The sequence below is a fragment of the Anser brachyrhynchus genome (assembly GCF_964034855.1).
Source record: "Anser brachyrhynchus genome assembly, chromosome: 4".
Classification (NCBI taxonomy): Eukaryota; Metazoa; Chordata; class Aves; order Anseriformes; family Anatidae; genus Anser; species Anser brachyrhynchus.
The window spans coordinates 46,756,440-46,780,558 of record NC_137698.1 but is presented as its reverse complement, the minus strand read 5'-3'; the positions used below and the strand labels follow the sequence as shown (position 1 = coordinate 46,780,558).

General features: G+C 42.8%; 1 protein-coding gene across 8 annotated transcripts in view; it reads left to right on the top strand.

The window, feature by feature from the left end:
* The window catches only part of LIN54 (lin-54 DREAM MuvB core complex component), a 37,686-nt gene that overhangs the window by 10,320 nt on the left and 3,247 nt on the right, over positions 1–24,119 (top strand). For 3 of the 8 annotated variants that reach the window (XM_080591955.1, XM_080591958.1, XM_080591952.1), the window contains exons 2-13: positions 3,341–4,068; positions 9,353–9,473; positions 12,131–12,276; positions 13,821–13,979; positions 16,335–16,551; positions 17,292–17,365; positions 17,518–17,715; positions 18,729–18,820; positions 20,148–20,219; positions 22,666–22,768; positions 23,075–23,212; positions 23,896–24,098. In XM_080591955.1, coding sequence (XP_080448081.1) covers positions 3,376–4,068; positions 9,353–9,473; positions 12,131–12,276; positions 13,821–13,979; positions 16,335–16,551; positions 17,292–17,365; positions 17,518–17,715; positions 18,729–18,820; positions 20,148–20,219; positions 22,666–22,768; positions 23,075–23,212; positions 23,896–24,098 — 2,216 coding nt within the window. In that variant the 5' untranslated portion in view covers positions 3,341–3,375. The remainder of the gene's footprint in view (positions 1–3,340; positions 4,069–9,352; positions 9,474–12,130; positions 12,277–13,820; positions 13,980–16,334; positions 16,552–17,291; positions 17,366–17,517; positions 17,716–18,728; positions 18,821–20,147; positions 20,220–22,665; positions 22,769–23,074; positions 23,213–23,895; positions 24,099–24,119) is intronic. The other 5 variants (XM_080591959.1, XM_080591957.1, XM_080591954.1 and 2 more) reach the window with 4 other exon arrangements.

The following is a 24,119-nucleotide window of genomic DNA, read 5'->3' as shown; positions in this document are numbered from 1 at the left end:
GCTGTTCTTACCCAGCTGGCGCTGCTGGAGGGGCAACGAGCTGTGCCTGCATACTGGGGCACACGGGCATTACACTGCCTTCTTGCTGACTGCTTTCCACACCACTGTTTAACTCTGCCCATTGTTTTGATGTTTTTTTCCTGTTCAACATGATAGATCTGCATGTTTTCACTGTTTTACTCTGCCCATTGCTTTGATATGTGTTTTTTTCCTGTTTAACATGATAGATCTGCATGTTTTCACAACAAAGGTGTAATAATAGCACTCAATACTTAACACGGTTACTTTCCTGAAGATTGTGCATTGGCATACTGGCAAAGAAAAGGAGAAAATAGATCGAAGTTCACAGGTACCTGTCAGAACCCTTATCTCCATTCTGCGTTTTGCCGATGTCATCACGTGTTGATCCTCCTACTTAGAAATCTCTTTTAACCTTCATGAAGTTATATTGATAGGAACGTGGTGATCGTTTTTTTAATAAGACCTTTTAGAAACAAATACAGCATTCAGGAGTATTGGAGTGTGAGGTCGGGCAACAGCAAGGTTCAAGTTGTTCTCTATTTTCTTTCCTCTGAATATCAGGTGTAGGTCTGTGCCGTCAGACAGATGGGCAGGGGTGGGCCACTTGAGCTGGTCTTTGGTCCCTGCTGCCCTCCTAACTGCTGTCTGCTGTCTCAGTAGAAGGTGACAGAAAGTAATTCGATGAAGTCATTGCTGCCAAACCTTGCTGATGATGCACTTTAGTCCCTAATTTTTCTCTGTTTATTTACTTTACTATTTTTGGTGCATATTTAGCTAATTTCATGTCCTGAGCTGTACTGGGCTAGAGTCTTCTATTAAAGCAATCTTCTTTACATAACTTTCTAGGAGAGCTTTTAATTTGTTGCATGACCATTGTTCTGTGGCCTGAAATGATCTGTTTGTGAAACTGACCATACAGTCTTGGGGGAGTTCTTCAATCTGATGGTATGCTTACCCACTTCTTTGGTGTAGGTTTTCGTTTGGTTGTCAGCTACAAACAACTAAATGCTTACTGATGCGTCCTTTTTGGAGGTGTAGGTACAGCTCTGGCAAGGCCAAGTGATTCCAAGTGTAGTTGGTGAAGCCAAAGAAACTTGGAAATCTAGTGAAAATAGCAGTGTATTTTCTGTGCTTGCTTGAAGATCTCAGATCCGTTAGAATGTTAAGAGTTTGGTGACCTTTTATTATTGGAAAACATTTCAGTAGAGGAGCTGAAAAAATGGAAACAGTATGTTTGCTATAAAAACATTTGCAAAAGTAAACAGCTGAGTGGTTGAGAAATCCTGGGTAAATACCTAAAAATACGATGTGCTTGGATGTTGAAGTGGCTTTTGATGACAGCAGCTTCTTATGCAGGTAGGACAAGATTTTCGTCATTTCATTTTGTGCATCTATTTTAGTTCTGTCTAATAAACAAAGAAATCAAACAAGCGAGGTACGTTTGTGTTTTCATTTTCTTGCTGTTTTTGATGACACGAGCCTAAATACAGTAATGAAAGCCATCTGTAAAGCGGTAAGACCTCATACCTCAAGAATCTTTCAGTGTTGATGGCTGTAAACTGTTATTCCAACCACATGTAATGTTTCTTTTCTTTTAACTTACAGGTCTTAATGCCTGACTTGAAGCAACGTATTTCTTTTCCCTCTGCATTTTGATATGCGGGAGGTTAGAACTCAGAGTTCTGTTTAAAATCCTGACTCTGTTGTGTTTCCATTTCATTTTTTTCAAAGAGATAGAGGTATTTAGCAACCGTCTACTGGTTTGTAGCATAACCAAATGGTAAGAATAAAGAATATAAATAAGTTCCTTTTGAACTGTATAACTGTTTAAATACATATAAGCAGTGTGTTCTGTTTATACTGCTAAAATATACTAAGAATGGCCTTTCTTCTAGGGAATAGCACTTAGAAATGCTACTTAAAACAATATTGTTTGAAATAATTTGTCTTTATCGAATTGGTTTTTCCGCTGTCTGATTTACATGATGCCCTCCTTCTCAAACATGGAAGCAATCATTACTTGGATTGTAGTTGACCCTAAGAGCCTAACTTGTGGATCCCAGCCCTTGGTTCCTTCTCGGAGAGCAGAAGCAGTGATGGGTTTCTGTGCAGATGAGCTCCAAGCGGTACGGCTTAAGGCACAAGCCTTAAGTTGTTGGACACAACACAGCTGTCCTAGGCGCAAGTCGAGCCACAGGGTCGGTCTTTGTTACCACAGCGGTGGGGCTGCATTTTCAGCAGCGTGGTTCCTGACTTATGAATGTCACTGAAGCACAAGGAACTCAGTCAGCTTTTCCTAGGAAGAAGGAAGCTGGATTTGTGGGCATCTTCTCCTCGTGCGCGTATCATGGGCACTTGAGGGTGTGTGGAGTACGTATATCCGTGCTGTGTACTCACCCATGCAGTGCCCGAGCATGCTGAGGGGTCAGCGAATGGAGGAAAAGCTTCATTGAGGTGCTGTGTGCAGCCTCTGGCAGGGATGCGGTTTCAGTGGCCACGGTGGATGCAGCTGCTCCCAGCACTGTCCTTAAGGTTTCTCAAGTGGGAACTGACTCGGGCTCTGAAACTAACTGTGGATTTGTTATCTGAGTTGGTCCTCTCATTAATCCACGCAAAAAAATCCTGTTAGCATTCAGACAGGGTAGTAATTGTTTGGCTTTTAGGAAGCGTTTTGAGTTGGGGCTCTATGTTATCTTGCAAGTATAAAAAGAAAAACTGAGTTGCATTTCTCCGTGCTAGCAGAGAGGAATGGACGTTCACCTTGGAAGGGCAGGGCTTTAGCTTGCTCCTGCGTCTGGCTTCTGGGGTAAATACAGCCCCTTACCCGGCAGCTGTTTGTTTGCCTGATGTTTCTGAAATGAGGGTTTAGACAAGGATGAACCCCATTACTTCAGCTCTGGGAATCAAGTCGCTGAGGCAAGATACCTTGCTAGTAGATGTTGACGTGTATGACAAAAGTCGTCATTGTCTATTGGATTTGCAAAGCTTTTTACCTCCTGCTTTATATCTCAGTAAGCTTAAATCTCTGTGAACAACATACCGTGTCTCGGGGGGAACACTTTCTCTAGGCATACAAAATTGCCAAGAGTGGATTGGTAAACAACAGGAAGTTGACACCTTTATTTGACTTTAATGGATCATATTGAAGAGCTTTGATATAAATTCTTGGTGTAATTAAATCCAGCTAAATGGGTTAGTTGTCAAAAATTTCTGCTACTACATTTTCTTTTTTTGGTGATGTCATTCATAAAGCTTTGCAAAATGTCTATTTTCTGGAAATCACTCACTTCTCTTTTTTTTTTTCTCCTTTTTTTTGCAGTACCTGCTCTAGTCACCACTGCCAAAACTGCTACAATGGAGGTGGTTTCAGCAGAAGTGAACAGCTTGCTCCCTGAGGAAATAATGGACACCGGGATAACGCTGGTGGAAGATGACGGCATCGAGGCAGTTATTGTGTCATCACCGATGGGAGATTCTATTCCAATGGAAACAGAACTGGAAGAAATAGTGAATATAAGTTCCACTGGTGACTCTTCAACTACGACTACAGCCCCAGTCACCGCAGAACCGGTTACTGCGCCCAGTAATCACTCAGGCGATGCAGCGGTGAACACCGCAACTGCCAAAACGGAGGGAAACTCGATAGTAAAGCCTGCCTTTCAAAGTGGCCTCCATAAACTTGGTGCTCAGACCCCGGTCACTATCTCAGCCAATCAGATTTTTTTGAACAAGACTGCCGACCTTAAAATAGGCAATCAGAGTATTAAACCAGACGGGCAAAAGCTCATCGTAACAACTTTGGGCAAGTCTGGCCAACCCATTGTTTTAGCATTGCCCCACAGCCAGCTCCCGCAGGCACAGAAGGCTGCGTCCCAAGGCCAAGCCGGAGACTCGAAGGTACAAGGCCAGCAGATCAAAGTTGTTATCGGAGGCCGGTCAGAAGTGAAACCTGTTGTTGGTGTCTCAGCTTTGACGCAAGGAAGTCAACTGATAAATACTGCCGCCCAGCCTTCTGTTTTGCAGACCCAGCAATTAAAAACAGTACAGGTAAAGTGAGTTATGCTGATGAAACCTCTTTAAAATAATTCTGTTGGTGCAACTGTTGTCTGCTTCCTTCGCTGACTGGCGCGCGGTTGCTTTCAGCCTTCGCATTCATTCCTTGTATAAAAGCACAGTGCTGCTCTTGGCCTGCTTTTTCATCTGTGTAGGCATTTACAGTCTTAATGTCTTCTACCTCTAGCTACTGTCTAGGAATTTAGAGTTTGCCTCAGAGAAAGTGAGCTATCAAAATTCATTAAAGAGAGCTTTCCCATTATTTTCATTTGATAAAAATAAATTCTACATGCTTTCAGAATACTGAATTGAACTCTTTATGCCTGCCATTTCTTTATTCAGAATGTGCACGGCTTTCCTCTTTTATGATCAAGTAGCTTCTGCCTCTTGCATTGAGCTTGTTATAAATAAAGTCTCCAAAGAACCGTACAGTATTTGAGAAGTAACAGAAAGGTACATCTCGTCTGCCTCAAATCTGCTTAAGCTTATCAATAGATATTGATCAACTAGACAGGATTGTAAGCTGGATGTCTCTAAGCGCTGTTTCCCAACTCAGGCATGGATCTGGAGATAACTGAAAACAGAGAGAATCTGATGGGATCTGAAAAGGTGTTGTAAAGACACAAGTTATTAATGAAAGGGCCTGATTTTCATCTGATGTGTGGCAGAACTAAATGTGAGCAACTTCTTTCTAGATGACTGTGAAGAGAAACTAGAACTCAGTGCAGGTTATGATGGAAAATGATTATTGAAATTAGTGAGATGAGAAAGGAAACTGAAAGTACACAAATGAAAACAAATTTCCTACACTTGAAATTTTTCAAGTAACTTTTCATGCTACTTTTAAGCATACCATGAGCACTGGTAAGTTCCCCAGCTAGCATTTTGTGGTAAGCACACATAAGCAACTGTCCAGGTAGTTTGTTTTAAATCAGCAGATGATCCCTGCACCGGTATCTGCTTTCCCCTCCTTTGTTGCTGTGTCTTATCTCCAGACAAAAATGTTTAATAGTTAGGACCATTTTCAATTTATCTGTGCACCCTGTATGTGGCTCCTGTTTTTGTGCCTTCCATTGTTAATGATACAGTTGTCATTACAGTTTTCGAAAAAGCGATGTCAACACAGGAACGTGTAAGAGTGGATCATTTCCTACTGGCTTCAGTTACTGCCAACTAGTACATAAATGAAACAGTATAATATTAAGAAAATAACTGCAATGAGCTTTTGCTTCCATGAGATTACCTGTGCCATCAGTGACTGAGAAACTGACTCAGTGATTGATATCTGTTTGTCAGGAGGAATTCTACAGGTTCCTTAATACAACCCATTATAAATGGGCTTGCATCCCTTTGTTAATCCATTTAATTGCAGTTGGGTTGAATTTGTTTGTTATGGTCTTTCTGTTAAATCTTTGCTTTCTTTTGCAAAATGGAATGAATTGTTAATGCCTGATATTCCTTTTTTTTTTCCCCTATAAGGAGATGAGGAAGTAGAAATGAAAAGCAAGAAGGCAGAGTTCAGTTTGTTAAAAGTGACCGATACTGCAGGAAAGAACTACATGTGCAACTCCTAGACAGTACGTCTCCCTGCAGGAAATTACTTAATTATCAAAAGGATATATGAGGCTAGGTGAGAGATTCACGATCTTACTCTATCATAGATGACAGGGGAGGTAACCCACACTTAGAAAATGATGTCATGTGTTAACCCCATGATCCTGACGAGCCTCTCAACCTTTCAGTGCCTTCTTGGCACCTCCTGAGTGGAAAAGGAAGTAGTGAATGCTTCCCTGCTTCCCAAGGGTCTTGTGTAACTTAACTCATGTGAAACAGTTGTTTCAGATGCAAGGCAGCACAGCAGTTCGACTTCGTGCTGAAAAAAAGAATTGATAAAAGGTGAGGCTTAGGTGGATACGAGCTCTGTACAGTTCTCCTCACATTATCAATGTTGTAGGGGCTTTGCAGGTCAAAAATAAAATCCTTTTGTCTTACTGGAATCTAATTGTGACACTTGAGATCTCAGCACTTGAGAAAAGGCAGAATTGATAGAGTTCTGCAAAACGTGCCTTGGAATCCTGCTCCCTCTCTGACTGCAATGTTAGAGGTATGAAGCTGTGGGGTGTAAAACACAGTGGGACCTCGGGCTTCTGTAGTAAGAGGTTTATTGCTCTCCCTTCTGTAGACCTTCTGTAGATCTGGACAGTTCGTCATGATATAGTAGAAACCACTGCCCTGCACGTGTGGACAAAACAATTTGGCCAGCACATGTTTTCAGCCTGGGACTCTGCTTGCATGCAGGCTTAAAAAGCATGATGTGCTGGCATACTACCTGGCGCTTGTGTGAGAAGCAGAGGTCCAGACCCATCGCCACTGCTGCGACTGAGCTGCTCCAACCTGAACTTGTCTCGATGTGGTAGCTGGCTCCGCATTTCAGTGGTTACATCTACATGTCTGTAGCTACTGTGGCAAGACAACTGCGGCACCATCAGTGTGGCTTTGTTTCACTGTGGGAAAATAAACTCGCGCACTCCCTAAGCCCACAGCAAATCTCTGCTCCTGACTCAGGGTCCTTATTATCTTCTCTCAAGTAGGCTGTTGTCTTCTATTTCCAGACTCTGTGATTCTTTTCCTATTATGCCAAGTAAAAATTACATAGGGTGTGGCTGCATGGAGGAGCTCCCATGAGGTCATCTAGGGAGTGGATTTATACTATGTTAGCTCCTTTGTGGTAAGTGGCTGTGGCTTTTCCTAGCCCGCAGTAAATTCAAGGTATGCGAGTGCCTTTTTCTGTAATAATATCACGTTGCTTGACAGTTGAAGGCAGGCTGGTCATGGAAGTACACTTGTTCATCTTGTTTAGTGGGAAGAGCTTAGGGAGACACAAATTAACCCTTGAAATAAAGATGCTTGCACATTAAGCTTTTCCTTTCTGCAGGGGGAAGAAGGCTGCTGTGTGCTTCTTAAATTAATAATTTTCTTAGGGAAGAGCTCTTTGCCCTATGAAATACTTCTGCAGTCTAATTCGAAGCAACTTTCCGAGAGCGTGCTTAGCTTACATAGGCAAAAAGGAATAATGGTGACCTCCTTGTGATTAGTACAGGCAGTGACAGAGGGCTCCAGAGAAGTTGCTCTTGCTGAAGCACTGAGAGGACATTCTGTCACCTTGATTATTTCCTCTGGTGTCTCCAGTCTCTACTGAAACAGGTAATGAGCTTCCCACCTTATCCTGGGAGGCTCTGGCAGACACTGGGGCTATCGATGCTCCAGAAGGGCTCGCTGCCAAGAGGCAGCCAGTGGGGCTGCCCGTGCTGCAGGGCCGAGGGAAAGTATGCCGGTTTTTCGCCACGTTTCTGAAAGCCTGCGGGAGTTCAGTCATTTCTTAGAAAATGTAGAGCTTCTGCTTCCCAGTCCATCAGTTTTCCAAAAAAAAAAATATCTGAGAAGGGTATCGCAAGTTGAGCCCCCTTGAAGCAGGGCTACTTGTGTTGACCAGCTCTTGTTCTGGGATTTTTACTTTGCCCTGAGATACTTGATGGTAACAGTTGGCTGGTATTTTGTAAGTGTTTATGCAAGTAATTTAAGCATGGATAATGACTGTTACTGGGAAACTGCTGCTGCTGTTTGAGCGCTCACTGTTCCTGCTAGGTGTTGGCCATGTTCTGAGCCAGACTTTGCCCTTGCTTCAGCGACTAGAAGCAATAGCAGGTAAATTACGGTGATAATTTGTAGCAGGATTAGGATTAATTTCAACAGCATGGCAATCTCCAATCTGGCGCTGCCCAGGGTCGGAGCTGCCTGGGGGCCCTTGGCCTCAGCCGGGCACAACTCGGGCACGCAGTGCGGGGTTTGCTGTCGGTGCGAGGCCAGGAGCTGTGGTGCCATCCGGGGGCTTCCCCAGCTGTGCTGCCAGCATGCTGCAGGCAGCCCAACCAGCCTCACGCACCCTCTCTGCGGGCAGCCTGCTGGATTTGTTGCACATTGCCGACCACTTGCAATGCTTTGGCGTCGCGCTACTGTAAAGGAGGTGTTTGCAGTCAGCAAATGCTATAAATAGGGTTTTTGTGTAGGAAACCACAACATCCAGCCTATTTGATTGCTTCATTTAAGCAATTGCTTCTTTCTCAGGCTGTTGAAAGTAGCTGTCATTTCTGTATTTGTCTCCATGTGTAAGGTTTCTCTGCTTGCTCGTTTGAGTAAAAGCAACAGATGTGCAATATCGATGTGGCTCCCCATGTTGATGCCATCTCATGCCTCTGTGACCTTGCTGCAGGTGGTGGCCGGTGCCTGTGGGATGCACACAGGCACGTGGGGCAGAGGTGAGGCAGGACGGGGCTCATCTGCGGGTCTGAGTACAGTATTGCTTACAGGAGAAGATCCTAATGCTTGCCCTCATCTGCTGGCAGCCTCGAGAGTTGGTGGTTTAAAGCAATCTTTGAAAGAAGTCACCTCTAAGTTGAATTTTCCACGCCTGCATGCCAGGGTATAGAAACGGTTGGGATAAACGCATCTGGTAGCTGCCCCTTCAGTGTGGAGAAGGGAGGAAAATGTTCTGATTGTCCTCGTTACCAAGCCCTGCTGAAAAAGCCTTTAAGTTGAAGCAGTCCGTATCATTGAATTGCACGTACCTGTCCCTGGTCCAGCTGCACTTCAGAGGGGAGATGTCACAGAAGGGACACATGGCCCCCTACTCTTGGGCCTGGATGTACTGATTTGCTTTTGGCTAGCCCATGTCCAAAAATTTCAGGGGCTGATGATCCACGTTCTCTTTTCCCATTTGCAGGGTAGGAGTGTGCTGCTATGTCAGAACAGGTGAAGAAATGTTTCAGAGCAGTGAAGAAACATTTCAGAGCTGTAGTAGTCTCATTTAAGTGACTCAAGGAGCAAGTTTATGTCCTGGGTGGCTGAAAAAGTAACTTTTTTTTTAAACTTGAAATTTTGAGACTTGGCTTTTAACTTGAATATTTTTTACATAGGCAGGCCACATGTGAGAAATATTTTCAGGACAATAATAAGGCGCCTTGAAAGTGAGGTATGTTTGTTCAGGGATATCTTATGAGATAGCTGTGAGGGGTTTGGCTGTCCTGCTTTGGTGGCTGGCTCTCTCAAGAGGCATAGATGATAACCCAGTTCTCTCCAACATGAGAAATGGAGGTAAAGTGTGAGATGATGAATTATTCTGTCTGTGAATATTGCACTCTATCTTGTATGATGTCGTTAACATGATGATTTAGATCCAAAACACTCAAGTTATTTGAGAATTTTTTTATCCGTCTTTCAGATTGCGAAGAAGACCCGAACCCCAACTTCTGGCCCAGTGATCACCAAGCTGATCTTTGCAAAACCAATCAATAGCAAAGCCGTTACAGGGCAGACCACTCAAGTGTCACCAGTCATTGCAGGTTGTACTTACTTGACTTGTTTTGCTTTATGATTTTTTAAGGTTATTCAAAGAGATGGCAATTGTAGGTTTTTTTTTTTCCTGTGTTGATTTTTATTATAGTTTCCGTTTTAACACCTCAAGCAATTGGGGGAAAAATCAACAAAGATTTTGATGTAGATAGAAGCAGATAAATGTTATCACAGAATCATTTAGGTTGGAAGAGACCTCCAAGATCACCTAATTCAACCTCTGACGTAACGCTACCAAGTCCTCCACTAAACCATATCACTAAGCTCTACATCTAAACGTCTTTTAAAGACCTCCAGGGATGGTGACTCAACCGCTTCCCTGGGCAGCCCATTCCAATGCCTAAGAACACTTTCGGTAAAGAAGTTCTTCCTAATATCCAACCTAAACCTCCCCTGGCGCAACTTTAGCCCATTCCCCCTCGTCCTGTCACCAGGCACGTGGGAGAATAGACCAACCCCCACCTCTCTACAGCCTCCTTTAAGGTACCTGGAGAGAGCGATGAGGTCTCCCCTGAGCCTCCTCTTCTCCAGGCTGAACAACCCTAGCTCCCTCAGCCGCTCCTCGTGAGAGTTCTTCTCCAGACCCCTCACCAGCTTCGTTGCCCTTCTCTGGACTCTCTCGAGCACCTCCATGTCCTTCTTGTAGCGAGGGGCCCCGTAGTGGTCAGTAACCTTACACTTTGCTCATTTAGATGAATTAGACTTGAATCATTTGATTTTGGCGTGGGGGAGTTGTATGCAGGTAACATTTAAGGCACGCAAATTATTTCCAAAGGACGCACCTGGAAAGCCAGTCACCTTCAGAGCTTTAAAGGATGTCTATCTGTTTCCAGACTGACCCCCTCCCAGCAGGCCTAAAATATTTTCCACATATGAATGTGTTAAGTCCTTACGGAACCAGGATTTGTGCTAGTTGTAAAACGTTGTGCATATGCATCTGAACTAAGGTTTTTGTGTGTTTCAAAAACAAACAAGCCACTTCAAGAGGCATTACCTTTTCATTTGGCAGTACGTGAAAACTGACAAACAGTTAAAGAACCACAACAGAAATAGTTTTTGCAAGAGTTTATTGTTCCATTAGACTTCTAAAGCTTGTTGCCTGCAGAGTGAAAAGAAACGTGCAGGTCACAACAGATCTGCATCATATTGACTAGCAAATGTGTTATTAAAGAAATAAGCTTCCAGCTTTTCAATCAATAAGCTGGAGAATAACAAGTACTTTTCCCTGAGCTGGCGAGGTGAAGATGCTTGTCTAAGTGAAGTCTTCCTAAACATCTTCCTTTCCTCTCGCAACCCCAAACCGCCAGTACAGCTTACCAGCTGAGAGAGGTTGGTATTGCTTTATGGAAGGTGTAGCACATGTGTGTTCTGTTTAGATTGTGTGTGTGTGTTTTTCTCAATCCGATAGATACTTGTAATTGCCTGGACATTTCTGAAAACTGAGGTGCCAGTTGTAATTTTGCAAGGATTGTCAATATAAGCAGCCAGATTCTGTTTAGGAAGCTGATGCCAAGGAGCGCAGAGGGGATGCAGTGAGAAAGGGAAAGCTATCACCAGGAAAAAACAAAACTAGCAGCACTGAATACTGAAGATGGTAAAATTCCCACAGATAGTGACATTTTCGGGTTGCATGTGGCTTTAGCAACCAAGCATGCTGTTATTTAGGCTGCACACAAGTGAGGGTTATCTCAGAGCATGTAGACCTCAGAGGAGGGCAGCTTTCTATGTGGATGGTGCTTGATCATGTTAGTTGCAGTTGACCCAATTTTCATGTCACCAGTTGGTTCTGGATGGCAAAGTTACACTGCTTTTTCTTATATTTTGATATATATGAGAGAATTGCTGAGAGATAGGCTGTGACAGAAACACACATCTGAGCCAAAGTGCAGCAGAGGAAGGCTCAGTGGTCAAACGCTCTTTGGAAAGCAACTTAAAAGTATGAAGAAAAATCTATTTTCTGCTCTTGCAGTTTTGCAGTATTCATGAGGCTGATTTTGTGATTTGGAGCCGCTGTTTTTGATGTTTAAGCTTCTTTGCTATTGCAAAAGCAGATTGTATGGGGAGTTATACCTCCGTGCATATTTTCACAGGAGTATCATATATTGTGTTAGGCAGTGAAAAAGCCAACCACCAGCACAAACAGAATGAAAAAAAGTCAAAGTTGAATGTAGAGAGACACCAAGCACCTTTTTGGTGGTCACTGTCATAGAGCTCGTTTCTGCTGGCAGAGTATTAAAGGGAAGTGCCCCTCCACCCCTTCCCAATTCACAGTTTTTCTGAACACTGGCAGCAGCCCAGGGACTTGGTAGCATGCTGCCAGCTGGCTGAGTGTGTGCAGCGCAGGTGTATTGGAGGGATGCGTGCCTGGGGATGCTGTGCTGGCTTTCAAGAATTACCAGCTGGATGCCTCAGAAAGCTCAAAGTAAATGTCAGTTTTATTAAGCCTGAGAAAACTGTTTCTTCATTTGTGGTAACACAGATTGTTTCTGCTTTCTTTCTGAATCTAAGTTAAGGAGTTCCACTGTCCTTCCTGGTAGGTAAGGTACCCTCAGAGGCAAGGATCAACAGCGTGCTAACCAGGGAAAACTTGAGCTTTACAAGTTCTAAAAGGGGATACTGAAGCTGACCGTGTCTTTGTTGATTATAGGCAGGGTTCTTTCACAGTCTGCTCCAGGAACACCACCAAAGACAATAACGATCTCTGAGACTGGAGTTATTGGATCCTCTTTGAGTACAACAACACAACAGACACCGAATAAAATAGCTATCTCACCACTCAAATCCCCCAATAAGGTAAGGACCCCATTCTGGCTGCAGCCCTCCCGTCCTTGCTGCAAAGTGATCTGAATGGAGCTCTGTGTTTGAGTCTTGGCTACGAGCTGTCTGTGATCCTGCCACTCCAGAGTCTCTGTTGCGTGGCACTACGCTCTGCGTTAATGGCCTACACTAGGTTTTTCAGCCGTCTCCTTTAATGTGGTTTTAAGTAAATACGTGGTACTGCATTAATTTCCCATTCCTGTCACTTCTTGCCATTCCCTCAGCATCCATTCCCAGAGCAGCTGTTCTCCCCTAGCCAAGCGCTCAAATAATCCCTTTTTTTGTCTTTAAATGCATTCATAAAAATTCAACAGGCTGTTTAAGAGGAGACCTTGGTTATGTTAATAGGTTAACATTTACTAACTGTTGCCTGGTGCTGCATAGATAATTTAGTCTTCTCTAGTCTTGTCTGACATAAATGAGATTGGCAGTGATCCTTGATAGAACCGGAGATTGGCACAGGCAGGCAATTGATAGGAAGATAACTCATGCAATGCAGACAAGCATCACGGCGAAGCTGGGATTTTAGACCTGATTAAAATTGCCTTGAGAATAGGAATATTACTGGAGAAAGGATGATTGTTAGGGAGGGGAACCAAGATGTATAATGCATGCAAACTAAGTAGCAGGTATGAAAACTAGCACAAGAATTAAGATTTTCTTGTTTTGGATGTGCTTTTAGCTACGGAGAGTTAGACAAACAGCAGAGGATTTGTGTTTCAGAAATATTGCTGGGAAAAGCATTGCAGGGAAGGTGTTAAGTAAATCTTATAATAAAAATTAATAGATGAGTGGGAGTGAAAAGACTTTGCGCTACCTCTTGAGTTCACTGTAGATAAATAATTCTAAGTATCTTTTAAAAACAAATGGTTTCAAAAGCTGGGTTTCTTTTTGTTAAAACTTGAAGTAGGAATTTTAAAAAGAAGTTGAAAACTGACCTTGGAAGGGTTGTGGTTGTTTAGAATAGAGTATTCAAATGATGCGCTCTGCAGAAATCTGGTCAGAAAACTGGATCGTTACAGGAATCAGAAAGTAAAAGATATCGGAAAGAAAAAAAATGAAATAAAGTTGAAAAATACTTATGAAGCTCTTATGTTTTGGCTGAATTAATAGCATAAAGTGAGATTGTTTTTCCTTTCCACTACCCTCCTCTAAAGCTTCCCTTTATCATGAAACAGTCACGGTGCTGATTAGAAAGCTGTAACTCAGAAATCTGTCCTGACAATGCTCAGTCTGAGTGTACAGAGTTTGGGGGCGTAAGGAAAAGAGAAGCAGTGCTAGCTGTCTGCATGGGACTTTCTGTGCTGGAAACCGGCAACGCCTTGAAGTTTCTAACATATCTACGTGCTGTGCTTGCACAGTCAGGCCGTGTGAGTTGTGACTGAATACAGCGCCCTTGTTCGCAGGAAGAACTTGAGCTACTGTGGGAGAACTGTACCTCTCTCACGAGGAGGGGGACGTTTATGTACAGGGTCTTGCATGCTGCTCAGAAATTTAAACTGCTTCTTTGTTTTGCCAAGCAGCTAACAGTGGTGTCAGTGGCCTCCCAGCCTCCCAACTCCCCCCAGAAGACGGTGGGCGTCCCACTGAATGTAGCGTTAGGACAGCAGATCCTCACAGTGCAGCAGTCAGCACCCTCCTCCCCTGGGAAGGCCATAGTCAACCACACAACCGCGCAGGTACAGACTGACTTTCGTTTAATTTCTAGCGTGTCTGCGTCTCATCTCATGCTCGTGAGAATCTAGGGTGCTGAACTGCAAACTGGCAGTCCCAAGGTGTTCTTGTAGCAGCATTTGCTTAAGAGTTGGCAGAAGCATTGCCCGGAGGAGCAGGCGCTCCTCCCATGGAGGGCTGCCAACTATTGGCAGCACACTCAAGGGCACGCGCACTTAGAAAGCAGGTGCCCAAGCCGGAGAAGCCCCACTTGGGGCATGTTCTCGTCTCTGCGTATTAAATCTCCCAAGTCATCTGAAAGGCACCCTGTGCCGGTAGGAAGAATTCCTGGAGTGGTTGGTTCTTTTCCACCAATGAACACTGTTTGTATACCACTAACTAGGGCTGCTTCCTGGGTGTTTCTGAGGCTTGCAACAATGGAGTTCATATTCTTGTGGTAAACGTCTGCGTAACCAAGACACTGTGGTCTGAGACCTACAGAATTTAAGTCAATAATTCCATCTGTCTCATTTCTAGAAAAATTTTAAGGTTCTCCCTGTGAGCTTGGATAAGTTGCCTTCCATTAATGGAAGACGAGACAGAACTGAGTAGTCTATCAAACTACAGTTTTTATTTTATCCCTCCTTTTTTATCTTAGGGGAATCTTTTTCTATCTGAATCTCTGTATTCCTGTTTTGGTAAATACACAGGAATGTGTATGAGTGTAAATGAGCAAGGTGGACATAGCTCAGGTAGCGGACACAGTAGCATGCACTGCAAAAGGCCAGAGGCTCAGAGAGATTTTACTAGTCTTGTCTTAGCATGGCATGTGATAATGGGAATGGTGATAAGGAGACGTAGGCACCAGCATGATTTGATATTTCGGAGTAAAGCTGGCAAGACTGTCTGTTTAAAATGTTTTTTAAAATATGAAATCATTCTAATGCAAGCACTCGAAGTGACAGAACTGAGATTCCTGGGTGGTAGGTATATTGAGATCTGATTGAAAGCTATCTGAAACAACATAAGGGTTTCCCTTGTCATCACAGGGCTCAAGAAGATACCCTTTGAAGAGCTGTCACTTAAATTTTACAGTTTTCCCGGTTGTCTTTGGACAGCAGTCAGAAATTCATGTGCTAGAGGGAGCTTTGCCCAAGCTGGTTTCCCTGTGAGTGTCGCTGTGAGTGTGCTTGCAAACAGTGCTTGTTTCCAATTGGTCTGAGTTCCTGAGGTTTCGATATATTTATTTAGGAAAAAAAAAAAAAAAGTTATCCCAGGGAAAACTTACATAAAAGAGTGAGCTTATATTTCCAGTCAAGTGTGTGTGAAATGAGATTTCATTCTTGTAGGTGTTCAAAGCTGGGAAGCTAGGAAAATGTTATATCAAGTCATATCACTGTATCAAATTTAACGTTAGAACTTAGTTCAAATGTACATGATAGATTTAATATCAGTTTTTAAGAGATTCTGATAATAAAAAGCTGAACTCCAAAAGAAGTCGGATAAAAGGAGAAAGAAGAGGAATAAACTCGCATTTGAGGTCATCAGAAAGAATGGTAAAAGGGCTGCTATCAAGCCCGTACAGTTATGGATGTTTATAAAAATAATAGACATGGACTTGTTATCAGTTTGTCGTTTGAGAGAAATTGCAAAGCTGAAGTATTGTGAATTTGAGATGTACTGCTACCCCAGCTGTGCGGCAGCACAGGTCTGCCAAAATCCACTTCTTTCTCCTTTTGGCATTTATTATTTAGTAAATTTGTTTTGCTGCGGTTCATTGTTCTTGCTTCTCTCATTTCACAGCCTGCCCACTTTGTCATCTCTTCAGCGATCAGTTTATGGATTCTGTTCCATTTGCACCTCGAGGGCTGCACAGTGACTTGTGTGTGTTCATCATAAACTGTGTCCAACAGGATGTATCTGTACACACAGATTAATCGTGCTGCAGTCCAGCACAAACAGTTCTGCAAGGAGTTCTTACTGCGTGTTTTTATTAATAAGAATATTTTTAGTTTTGTCCTCAGCTTGATTTTGAATACAAAGTGAGCAATGTTCTCCTTAGTCAGCTGAAGTCTAATTTGGCATGCACTGTATCTTGGGAAGCAGACTGAGTCATCCTACTCTTTCAAATATTAGTTTACTCGGGAGTTTGCTGTAAAGAATTGAAAACAGAACAGAGTTTGCTTTGCACCAAGCTTTGGCTGGCATTGTATCCGTTTGCGTCTCTTTTTTACTCTGGAAAGCAAAAAATGGGGATAACTGACTTCTCATGGATGCTCATGGATCAAAGAGTTCCTCACTAACGCATGGAGGAATAGACATGCTGCTGTTCTTTCTGCCTTTGTAAAAGTAACTTTATGCTCTCTGTATTGGCTTAATAGGCTGTGAAATCAGCAGTGCAGACCATTACTGTAGGAGGAGTGGGTACATCTCAATTTAAGACAATTATTCCCTTGGCAACTGCACCCAATGTTCAGCAGATTCAGGTACCTGGAAGCAAGTTCCATTACGTCAGACTCGTTACTGCCACAACAGCCAATAGTTCAACCCAGTCGGCCAGTCAAAATCCCAGTACAAATACACAGCCTCTCCAACAGGGTAAGTGCCGGTGCTGATGTGGTGTCTGAACTAAGTTTTTAATCCTTTGTTTGGTTTTTGAGGATTTAAATAGTTACATAATAGAAATTTTCAAGACTGCCAGATGTGTCCGAGTTTGTGGTAGGTTTTGAAAGGTTTTGTGTTCTCCTGCTACCTCAGGTTTGTATGTGGAAATGCTCCTCTGTGTCAAATGGTTTTGTCATTGGGCCTGAATCCCTGCAGCATTTTCTGTTGCTTTCAACTAGCTTATCAGCATGGGGGTGACTTGTGGCAAGTCCCAGTTTCTCAGTATGAGAAGTGGGAAGTCATGAGAGCCCACGTACGTCCTGACAAAACTACTGCAATGTGAAGATCCTTCAATACAAAATGCATTAGAAGTGCCAAATGTTTCTGATGGTTCCTGTCCATGCTTTCCGGAGCTGTGACGGAATCAACGATCTGAAACCAAGCTGTAGTATTTTAGTGTCCTCTTGGCAAAAAAAATTGAGTGTCCAGAGGGGCTCTGCACCCAAACTGATTTTTAAACCATAGCTGCTAAACATATGCCTGCACTCTTGTGCACATAACTGTTCATGTAGGTGGTGTTTTGGCATAAGTGTTGCCTGTTAGGAGTTTGGTCAGTTACTCTCAGCGTAGTTGCAGTAGTCGGTGTCTTTGGATTCTCTGCATATGAAAGTCTTGACTCAACTCTGTGCTGAGTGAATAATGCGTGTTAATGTAATGTTATGTCTTGATTGCAGCAAAGCCAGTGGTGGTGAATGCGACCCCAGTGCGGATGTCTGTTCCCATAGTGCCGGCCCAGACTGTGAAACAGGTAAGCTGAATGTAAAAGGCATATTACTGGCTTGTCAGCTGTATTAAAAAGTCCAATTTCAGCACCATCGTGAAATGTTCTATTAATAGAAGTGCATTCTGAACAAAAAAAAAAAAGGGGGGGGCAAGATTTCATCAAGACTTTCTTTCCAGGTGGTGCCCAAACCAATCAACCCAACCTCCCAGATAGTCACTACCAGTCAGCCCCAACAAAGACTTATTATGCCAGCCACTCCACTGCCACAGATACAGCCCAACCTCACCAACCTTCCCCCAGGCACTGTCCTGGCACCAGCACCTGGCACAGGAAACGTCGGCTATGCAGTCCTTCCAGCTCAGTATGTCACACAGGTACAGTCTTAACCCAGAGATAAGTAAGAAAGTAGTGCTGTTATGAAACATATTGCCTTCCAGTTAGAAGTCCTTGCTCTCCAGCCAAGGTGTAGGGGTTGGTTGTACGCTTTGTCAAAATCTGGCCAATGCTGAGAATGAAAAGAAGAATAAATGAAACCCCCTGCTGAAAGCTGACTAGCCAGTCTGTTCAGACAAGAATTCAGTCAGCCTGTGGCATCACCAGTATCAACCTTATTCTTTGGATCCCTTTTGGTTTTGTTAAAGCTGCTATTTGTCCCTAAAAACACTTGTATTGCATCCTTCCTGTGCACTTGCCCAAATGTTCTCTTAAAGTGAAGAATACAGGTTTTTTGGAAAACTACTCAGACATTTGGTGTTCTAGACACAACCTGTCTCCTTCAGGCTGTCCACCGTAGGTCCACATCTTAAGTGCCAGTCTGTCTTCAAAACCGATCTTAGCAGGAGAAAAGAGCTGTATGTAGGTAGAAAAAAAAGGTAGCCCAAAACAGTGTCACCTAGCAGGTTCTTAGGGGTGGTTCCTTTTACTTAATATGAAAAGCAATGTGTGGGTCCAGATACGAAGAAAAGTCAGGATGTAAATAATTTTGTTTTAGTTAAGTAATAAGGGGCTTGTAGGTGAAAGGGGCTACTATAGTCATTTGTGCAGAAAGTGATCCTGATCTGTTGGCAGTCAGGGATGCTTAAGAAAACAAGAGTGAGATGTGTGTTTTCAGGAGCTGGAACTGTTTGTGGTCTGAACGTTTGTGTTATCCGTATGTCTGTAGACACTGTTAAAGAACAAAAATATCATCTAAAATACTGGGGTTTTGTTAAATACGAAGACTTGACCTTGTTGCCTGGTCCAAGTTCTGCAAATTTCTAAATCTGTGCTTGCAAGCATATTATTTTTTATAACAGTATCTGGAAAGCTAATTAAAATACTTAGTACAAGTCCTCTTGAGCATGCTTTAATTTATTTCATGTTACACATTACCTTTTTGTTTTGTTAGTTACAGCAGTCGTCATATGTATCTATAGCAAGCAACACTGGCTTCACAGGGACATCTAGTATTCAGTCCCAAGCACGGCTACCATTTAATGGGTGAGTATTTTGCAAAGAGTTTAAAAAAAAAAAAAAAAAAAAGGACAGCAAACCTGCAGTATAGGCTGATGAATTTACAGACTTTTTTCAGTGCTATTATAAATAAAGGCAGGGACTCAGATGTTGGGTTTTGTGGGATTTCTAAGGACATCAAGTATACTGTGTTGAGGTTAATAATTCTGACTAAAGGACATGCATCTAACTAATAACTGAACTACCCTCCTGATCAAAGCTATTGTAGCTCCCTCCACCATCTTTGTTTTTGTTTTCAATTCCTATGGCAGAAAGTTGACCTGAAATTTTGTTGATGTTTGTGCTTCATTTTGCATCAGAGCCTGGGAGCTACAGGCTTGAGCTATTTTTCCACATTGCTGGAAAGAGGTACTGGTCGATACAGGAGCAAGATGCTAAGCACAAACAAATCCAACCAAGCCTCAAAATGCATCTCAAGCCCAAAATGGTTCATAATAGGAGGCTTTGGTTTGTTTATTTGTTCTCAATATTGTATTTTCACTTTAAAGATGAAAATAACAGCTAACGTGGGATATTTTCCCTGCATTGACCCAGCCAGCTTTTAGCTGTTCTGCACTGTCCTTTTGCGTTATTATTTGTTGGAAATTGCGTACGCCAAGGTGCTTTTTGTTGCTGCAACCTAAACTGTGATGCAAACTAATCCTTAATCCAGATGCAGCTATCCAAATGAATGGGTTTGATTTAATCTCCCTGGTATTATGTGCAGAAATTGCTGGATAGGGATGGAATGAATCTCATCAAAAGCGATTAATGACACAAAATCCTAGCTTTTAAGAGCAGTTAAAGCCTGTGTTTGATATAAAACTCATCTTTGAGCTGAATGCCGTGTTTTGGCTTGCTTGCCCATTGTTCTAGGTTTAGTCAATTTTGTTGTTGCTGTTCAAAAGTAAAGGCATGATCTTAATCTATGAACCTTTTTTGGACCTAGTCCCGTTGCGTGACGACAGGTTCTGGGGAAGTTTTCTCTGACTGCCATTTGCAGTTGTAGTGCATCCTCTAGCTTTAAGCTTCATTTCTACTTAAGACATGTAGACAGATTTGCAACAAATAACCCAGCTTTTTCTGGGTTGGAAATACACTATATATAATAGTTACTTACGTCAGCCAAGAACCTAATGGTAAGGGAACATAAAGACTTTTCAGAATTTTCATCAACCGTTTACTTGAATTTAAAATAGGAAGAAACTGAAACTAATAAAACTGTGTGTGTATAAATAGATGCGTTTTGTGTATCAATAGATGCAATAGATGTATAAATAGTGTATAAATAGATGCATTTTTCCCCCCTCTACAGAATTATTCCTTCTGAATCTGCAAATCGCCCCCGGAAGCCTTGCAATTGTACAAAGTCTCTATGTTTGAAATTGTAAGTACATCTTGTTTGTTGTTAAGCCTTATCCTTGACACCATATTTATGCCAAGAATCAAAAAGTAGTGTTTTTAAGTATGTCAGAAATGTTATGTCTAGATTGTCATTTAAAGCTGCTGGTGACACTGGTGGAGATGTCACAGTGCACGTGCCTTCATGTAACTCGTGAGCTGTATGGACCCTAGCGTTTCATAATGTTAGTGTTCATAATGTGCCCTTGTGTGTGGTAGAGCCAATTCCACTCAGCAGCTGGAGTTGCAGTATTGCTGTGAGTGACATGACATCCCACAGTATCATCAGTGGGCATCTACTGTGCTTTTGCAAATCCCTTGAGTAATGCCATGCTGTATGAAGTACTTCAGCAAAATTGGGCTGTTATGTTTTTTTTTTATGGTTGGTTGGGTTGGGTTGCAGGGATAGTTGGTTTGTTTGTTTTAAACATTTGAATGGGCAAGCGATTCTTAACTGCTAGGTCTAAGGCTCGATCATCTTCATGAAATCTTTTGCTGTTTTATCGAGCGTGTTTGTAACAATTTGACGTAAAAGCATTTTAAGTTGAGGAATTTAAGTTCCTTGCCTCAAGCAAATTCAGGATGTGGATTTCTGGACCATATCAGAAGGAGATAATAAAATTGGTCTGTGCTTCATGGAATGTTACTCAATGAAGAGGAAATCATTGGTGCGCTTCTCCAAGACAAAATGATGAAGTAGTGTCTGAACCCTCGTTAAGAAATGTGTTTGAACTTTGCAGTTTGGATATCTTTTCATGTAATAGACCCCACACCTGTGTGGGAAGGTATGCCCTATACTGCCTAGTCTCAAAATTGCTTGTTGCAGAGCAGACAGGGTAAACAGGAAGATGTCTAGCTGTTCCTTTGTTTAGCCTTTCTTTCCTCTTACAACATAAGGTGTTGTCTTCATGGTGCCAAATATCCGTTAGATGCCTGGAGTTTTCCACAGATTTTAGTCTTTGGCTCTTGAATGCTCTGGAAACTCTGAGAGAATAACGGCATTGTTGCTCATGTCTTGCACCAGCAAGAATGCTGTTAGGCTTCCACAGGTGCTGCCACCTTTAGAATGCTGTTTGGGAATGTGCTGTTCTGGTGCATTATTGTAATTATATCTTTAAGTGGCTAGGCATTGCAGAGCAAACAGCTAACTTGTTCTGGCAAAGGTGCTTTCTCACCAGTAGTCATACTTCATGTGTCTGTAAGGGGAGTTACTTTTCCCAAATGAATGTTGCAGATGGCTACATAGCCCATTCTACAAAGAAGAAAACTCCAAGGTGATTTGTTCAGTGGTGCTCTGGATTGATGCCATGCCAGTGCTGTTTGTTTTGAAATCTAGGACCGTTGCAATGCTGAATTTTAAGCAGCAGAGAAAGGAGAGCTATTACAAGTTGTTAACACATTTTATGTAGTTCATCCCTGGGACCATTCAGGATGCTAAAAATCACCAAAATGCAATTTGACCAGATGGAGGGTTCTAGTGGCATCCAGGGCAGCCCTAATCTACTTCTTGCAGTGTTGCCCGAGGCAAATGACAGGAAGTGGAAGTCAGTTTGGCAAGGGATTTAGGCTCCTAAAAATGAACATAGATTCCCAATAGTATTTGAAGATCAGCTGAAAAGGATCAGCAATTTCCATCAACTATTGTTGGAAGTGGTACTGGGAGCACTGGAACCTGTCAGAGTTTCTCATGGTGTGAAATCATGTCTGAGCTGAGGATGAATGTGGTGTATTTCCATGTATCAGACCCACAGGGTGATGGGATCTTGTTTTTGGTGGGAGGTAGCACAGGTGCAGAAGAGAAAAGGTGATGCGGTAGGTTATTCCTGTTGGTATTTTGCTGCTTCTTATTTACATCCTTTCCCCTTTAGAAAGTCTCCAATAATGGCGGTTTTATCCTTATTCAGATCCTTTCCAGTTACCCATGCTTCAAAGTCTGAGATGTACTTGTTAATCATAATCTCTTCTTCCATCCCTGCTTTTCTCTCATTCTTTCTTTAACTCTGCCTTACTTCACAGCTGACAATAGCTTCTGGGCATAGCTACCAAAAAATGTTCCTCGCTGTGTTAGTCCTGTGAGATGTCAGGTTGCCTGTTAACTTACTGTTGCAATCAGTTGCTCTTCGTTTTGACTGTATGAGAGCTCCTAAAGCTAACTTGAACCAGCAGGGTCAGGAACTGTCTATGAGGATAACCACCCAAGGACTGCCATGGAACCAAGCCCTATTAGCTTCTTGTGCTGCTTTGAGGACCTGAGCTGTCTGAACATCAGCTCAGACAGACACCTTGTCCATGTGGAGCTCAGCATAGGGTGACTCAGGTGTTCATCAGTGCATATGCATGGTCACCAGACCAGAAACGGCTGGTGCTGCCAACAGTAGTAGCGCCAAGGTAACGGTCATGTTTACAAATGCCTTGTCTATCTTCCGTTTCAGGTACTGCGATTGCTTTGCAAATGGTGAATTCTGCAATAACTGCAACTGTACAAACTGTTACAACAACCTGGACCATGAAAATGATAGGCAAAAAGCAATAAAGGTGAGGGGTCTTTTTTTTTTTTTTTTTCCTCTTTCTGATGTCATGGAAGGAAAGAGCCTGTTCCTGCTCGTATATATTTGGGTGTGTTGCTGAGTTAGCGCCGTGATTGGACAGCAGGCCTTTTAGTTTGCTTCAAAGATAGCTGGAGTGAAAGAAGTAGCTGGTGTCTTCCGAAGCCACGGCATGGGGCCGGGTGGGTGTGTAACACCCTGATCTCCCACCAGTGCAAGATGTAAGCTGTTGCGTTGCATCTGTAATTTCTACTCCCTGCATGCATTGTTTGACCCTTTGGATCTGCCTTGACAGGCCTGCCTTGACAGAAACCCTGAAGCCTTCAAGCCCAAAATAGGTAAAGGAAAGGAAGGAGAATCAGACCGGCGACACAGCAAAGGGTGTAACTGTAAACGCTCGGGATGCCTCAAAAACTACTGTGAATGTTACGAGGTAAGAAGTATTCTCTCATCTTAAAGATGCTGGTTCTTCCTTTCAGTGCTGCGGTTTTGCTGCTGTGCTTTGTCTTTTGCTCTTTTTCATGTTGCAATAATAGTTTTGGGTCTCTCTTTTCTTCCAGCAGTTTACACGTAGAAAGCCATGTGTTTTGCAAGATTGATCACTTCTGTCATCTGAGTTTAATTTTAAAACATGTAATAACTCTGAACACAGGCTTGGAGCTCTCCTTTACTGAAGAGCAATATTTTCAAAAGAAACCTACTGCATCATGTCCCTCGGAGCTCAAGTAGTTATTGCAGCATTGCAGAGACACTCCGGGATGGAACGTGTGTGGAAGCCAAAGTCAAAAGTTTGTGTTGCATCAGATAACTGATCGCTCTACGGATGCAGAGACAGTGGCAGACTGACCTGTCTCATAGTTTAACCACTTAAATTCTGCTGAAAACAGCAGATTGGGAAAGAAGGGCATGAGTGGGATACTGTTCATTTGCACTGGATTCAAGTATAAATTCTGGGAAGGCACCTCACCTTGAATTTAAAGAGAGGACAACTACCTGAGGATTTCTGCTAGTGGCTAATTGCAAACAGACTAAAACAAGATCACCTTTCCCCTGTGGGTGGTCCTTAAGGGTGTCAAAACTGTGACAGGCTTCTCACGTTCTGTTTGTTTCTTTCAGGCAAAAATCATGTGTTCTTCCATATGCAAATGCATTGGCTGCAAAAATTTTGAAGAAAGCCCAGAGCGAAAGACATTGATGCATTTAGCGGATGCTGCCGAAGTTAGGGTCCAGCAGCAGACGGCTGCGAAGACCAAGTTATCTTCCCAGATCTCAGATCTCCTAACAAGGCCAACACCAGCACTCAGCAGTGGTGGGGGGAAGTAAGTTAACGCAGCTCGCGA